Below are 4,740 nucleotides of genomic sequence, written 5' to 3' on the forward strand. Positions count from 1 at the left end.
CTAACTGTAGTGATGCTAACAGCAGTGATGCTAACTGTAGTGATGCTAACTGTAGTGATGCTAACTGTAGTGATGCTAACAGCGGTGATGCTAACAGTGGTGATCAACAGCGGGTTTCCTCCTTGCTGATGGAGCCTCATCCTGTCAGCAGCTTCAGCTCCTCGGATCGTGAGAGAGGATTATTCCCCCTGAAGTCCAGCCAGCCGGGCCTGGACCCTGGTTCTGGCCCGGTGTGGGATTCAGCTCAGAACCTGGAAAGGAGCAGGGAATGAAAGCGGGGAAGCGTTCCAGCCGCTAACAGGATAATGTCTTCCATGCACAGGAAGAGCGAGCGGCCAACATGGCCGGCCTCGCGCCAAGAACCCCGCTACAGGTCCGAGACGGGTCGGGCCAGAACCACAGAGAGTTACAGCCCAGTGAGAGGAGGGTCGGATCTGGTACCAGAACCGGTTCTGATCCGACCACCATGAGAACTGAAACAACTAATCAGCTAATTCAGAATCAATTCTTCGGCACCTGGAGGATCTAAAAACCTTCCTGGAGAAAACCTGCTAACCACCGTTAGCATCTGGTTATTGATCAGCTAATCAATAATTAATCACTTCCTTCTCAGGTTTAACCTGCGGGGCTGAAAACCTTCAGCTACTCAGGAATGAAGTTTTGTGTTTTACTGAACAGAACCTGCAGATGTTCGGACCGCCGCGCTGAGAGGTCCTGCTGGGATCCGGATCCGTCCAGGTCGGATCCAGAGGGAATCAGGAGTTCTCAGCTTTATTCCCGGTATCTTCCTCCTCCTCTTCCTCGCCGGCTCCCAGCCAAACGGCCAGTCTTATCAGAACTTTTGATCTGGACCCGCTCGGCGCTCGGGTTTGGCCCGGTTCTCCTCTAACACATGTTTTCTTCCTTTTCAGTACAGAAACCCATAAATCAGCTGATGGTTCTGGTTCTGGTTCTGATCCGTCTCTGATGAGAGGATTTACATTTTTGGGAAATCTGCTGTTTTTATTTAGCGAAGTCGTGAGAATGAACCAGAGCTGCTCAGGTTCTGGTTCTGGTTCTGGTTCGGTACTGAGCTCCTCTAGAATACAGGTATGAACTGATATAATCTGGATTTCCTCCAGATTATATCCTGGTTTAATCCAGGTTCAGTTGTTCTGTCCGGTTCTGGATGATTTTATGCTGATATTTTTATTATTTTTCCTCTAATCCTGATTCAATCTGGACTTTTATAGATTATTAATCTGCTTTTCTTCTTCTTGGTTAATCCAGGTTGTGTCTCGCTTTAATCCTGGTTATAATCTAAGATTTTTCTGCTCTCAGTCCTGTTTTATTTAAATAACATCTAATATTTTTACCCTGTTCTGATTTTATTCTCCTAATCCTGGATTCTCCTGGTTCTATTCTCAGATGGCCTCAGGTAGCAGGCTAAAGGTCAAAGGTCACGACACATAAAGCCTCTTTTCTCTAGAAACAAGATGGCCGCCGGACCGAGGCGAGCAGAGCCGAGGCTTCTGGGAAAAAGTCTACTGAATGGAAGGAAGCAGAAACACCTGAGACTGTGAGCACGGCGGTGGAGGAGTGGTGATGCGGGCCGCTTTCAGTGGTGGATTTGATCTGATCTGTTTGCATCAGAAGATAAAAACCCGTCAGAATGAGACAGGTGAGTTTCTTCAGGTGTTTCTGCAGGAAGTGGGCGGGGCCTAGCGGTTTGGAAGCAGGAAAAGGAATTTCACTACAACCAATCAGAAGCATCAGAACCTCTGATGTCATCAGCAAAACAAAAGGGCCAAGAAAATAATGTAGAAAAATCAAATCCAGCCGTCTGATGATTCTTATTGATCTGATTTGATATGTTTTAACAGAAAGTGAAACCGGATCCGGTCGGCTGCTTCCGCCATGATTAAGAAACGGGATTAAAGATGATTAAAGATGATTGTCTGCAACAAAGTCTGTTTTTCAGTGAAAGTCTCTGAAAAAAGATGGTTCTGTTTATTGTTAGTTATTAAAATGATAATTTTTTTCATTTCAAACTAATGTGGGAAATAATTTCACCTGACGAGTAAACACACAGTTCTGGCCCACAAATGGCCCCCGGGCCGCAGCTTGGGCCTCATCAGTGATCGATAATCTGGATTATCTTTAATCTGGAGATTCCAGCACAGAAACAGGAGATGAGATGAAACAAGCTGCTTTATTACAATGCTGCAGGTTTTTGGTATTTCATATTCATTCATATATTCATTTATATAGAGAATTATTTTACATTTGGGTCACGAAGGTTCGAACAAAGTGCTGCTTCCTCGGTTCCGAACGGAGCGGGTCAAAGGTCACGGTCGGAAGGCACTGAGTGAGGATGACTCACTGGAGGAGAGGAAGAGCCGCCCAGTTCACAGTTAGAGCAGAACGTTCTGTTTAGTCCGGATCGGTACCGGGTCAGTACCGTCATGTCTGGGACAAGGTGCATGAGAGCGCAGGTTCGGGTCCAGTCTGAGGGGGTTCGGCGGAGCCAGAACCAGCCTCCTTACAGTTCTGGTGCAGCTGACTGCATGGAGATGGTTAACCTGGACCGGTTCGGTTCGGTTCTGGAGGGATAAGGCACAGGAGGAGCAGAGCTGCAGGTTCAGTTTTAAACCGTCAGAAAGGCACAAATGCCGGACGGAACCGCCATGGTGAGTCCGGTTCGGTCCAGCTCATGCAGTGGGAAGGTGGTCCAGTAACAGGTTCTGGGTCCGGTTCGGTGAGAAACACGTCCGGAATCGAACCAAAGCTGCTTCCAGTCTCAGTTTGTGCGCTTTGGTTCGTTTGGTAGCTGCTGGAGGAGAACCGGCCCGGATGTCCCGGATGTCCCGGTGAAGCTCAGCTGCCAGGTAATCCATCGGGTTCCGGTCCAGTTCGGGTCCAGTTCCAGGCCCGCGCGCCTCAGCTGCCCAGCGGCTTGAAGGATCCGTCGGGCAGCTGCCGGAAGATGCCCCGCAGCGTGTCCAGCTCCCGGCTCAGGTGCTCCACGCGGCGCCGCAGCCGCTCGTTGTCGGCCGTCAGCTCCACCACCTTGTGCTGCGTCTCCAGGTTGCGCATCTTCGCCTTGTCGCGGCTCTTGCGCACCGCCACGTTGTTGCGCTCGCGGCGCAGCCGGTACTCCGGGCTGCTCTTGTCGACGTGCTTCTTGGACTTCCCGCCCCCCCGCTGGTGTTCCAGCAGCTTCAGGCCGCCCTGCTGCGGGTGCTGGTGCGGGTGGTGCGGGCTGGGCACCGGGGTCGGCGGCGGGGTCGGGTGTCCCGGCTGGAGGTGCATGGTTGTCTGCGCGCAGTGCGCGATCTGGTACTGCAGGTGCGGCATCTGCTGCTGCTGCGGCGGCGGAGGCTGGTGGTGCTGGGAGTACTGGGAGTGCGGGTGGGGGTGCGGGTGGTGGTAGGACGGCGGCAGGCTGAGGTTCAGGTCCTCGTCGTCCCGCGGCTCCTGCTTGATGGCCACCGGGCGGATGCGCGGCGGGTTGTGCTCGTAGAAGGGCTCCATCTTGGAGTCCATGTAGCCGGACATGTAGAGCTGCTGCGGGGCCGCGGAGTCGAAGTCCCCGCTCATCATCTTCAGCTTGTCCTGCCGCGCGCCGTGGTGGAACAGGTCGGCCAGGAAGTCGTCGTTGAACGCCGACGGGTCGATGTAGGCGCTCAGGTCGATGGAGGTCTCGTTGTCTCCGATGTCCCCGCCGAGGTCCGCCGGGTCTCTGTAGCCGGAGGGGGGCTGCTGGCCGTGGGTCAGGCTGCTCATCAGGGGCCGCGGCGCCGCCTCGTACAGGTTGGAGAGCTCCATGGAGAACCTAAAGCCCGGCATGCATGGCGAGGCGCTCCGCGAATCCAGGGTGAGGCACGGAGGACCGCGCAGGTGACGAGCTCAGGTGAGACCAGCTGGCGGGACGCTGAGCGTGACGAGGCTCTGCGTGGCGTGGAGAGGAGCTGCGTGAAGCTGCGGGGCCGATTCCTGCTGCTCAGTAACCTCTGAGCTGTCACAGCCAGGCTTTATAGGAGGAGGGAGTGGGCGGGGCGGAGCACACACACACACACACACACACACACACACACACACACACACACACACACACACACACACACACACACACACCCCACGGACATTAACTCTCCTCTCGCTGCTCCTCTGCGCTTGAACCATTAATCTCCAGACCCGCTCCAGCAGAGACCCGGAGTCAGAACCGAACCCATTCAGAACCGAACCTATTCAGAACCGAACCTATTCAGCACCGAACCTATTCAGAACCGAACCCATTCAGAACCGAACCNACCGAACCTATTCAGAACCGAACCCATTCAGAACCGAACCCATTCAGTGGTTCCAGAGACTCTTCTGCAGCACAGAAATGTTCCAGTTTGGTGTTTTCTCTCAGAACTTTCTGCAGGTTCGAGTCGTCTCCAGCCGTTTGGGTCCAACTGTGAAAGTCCTTTAAAAGTGATTCGTGGTTCTGAACACGGAGCGTCCGGGGGCCTGATGCTCCGGCCTGCAGCGCCCTCTGTCGGCGACAGGCCGCACAGATGGTTTTTCATAGCACAACTTTCATACAAGCAGGATTTTTACGGACGTTTCTCTGAGTAATTCAGAACCGGTACCAGAAGCTCGGACCGACCCGACCCGTTTGAGTCCAACCAGAATGAAGCAGCTTCGTTTCACAGACCTTTTTAAAAATGACGTTTCTGGACGTTTTTAAGCCTTTACGGGTTCTGTTCAGTGAAG

General features: G+C 53.4%; 1 protein-coding gene and 1 long non-coding RNA gene across 2 annotated transcripts; one reads left to right on the forward strand and one right to left on the reverse strand.

Moving 5' to 3' along the window:
• The first annotated feature begins 6 nt into the window (after positions 1–6).
• LOC103460083 (uncharacterized) lies at positions 7–1,925 on the forward strand. The gene is made up of 4 exons (XR_532852.2): positions 7–780; positions 912–1,089; positions 1,408–1,660; positions 1,863–1,925. It is a non-coding gene; the product is annotated as an uncharacterized LOC103460083 (long non-coding RNA).
• Positions 1,926–2,172: 247 nt separating this feature from the next.
• Positions 2,173–3,926, reverse strand: cebpa (CCAAT enhancer binding protein alpha). The gene has a single exon (XM_008402072.2). The coding sequence runs from the start codon at positions 3,826–3,828 to the stop codon at positions 2,920–2,922; it is 909 nt and encodes a 302-aa protein (XP_008400294.1). The 5' UTR covers positions 3,829–3,926; the 3' UTR covers positions 2,173–2,919.
• Positions 3,927–4,740: the final 814 nt, after the last annotated feature.

This window comes from Poecilia reticulata, unplaced genomic scaffold (assembly GCF_000633615.1).
Source record: "Poecilia reticulata strain Guanapo unplaced genomic scaffold, Guppy_female_1.0+MT scaffold_181, whole genome shotgun sequence".
NCBI lineage: Eukaryota > Metazoa > Chordata > Actinopteri > Cyprinodontiformes > Poeciliidae > Poecilia > Poecilia reticulata.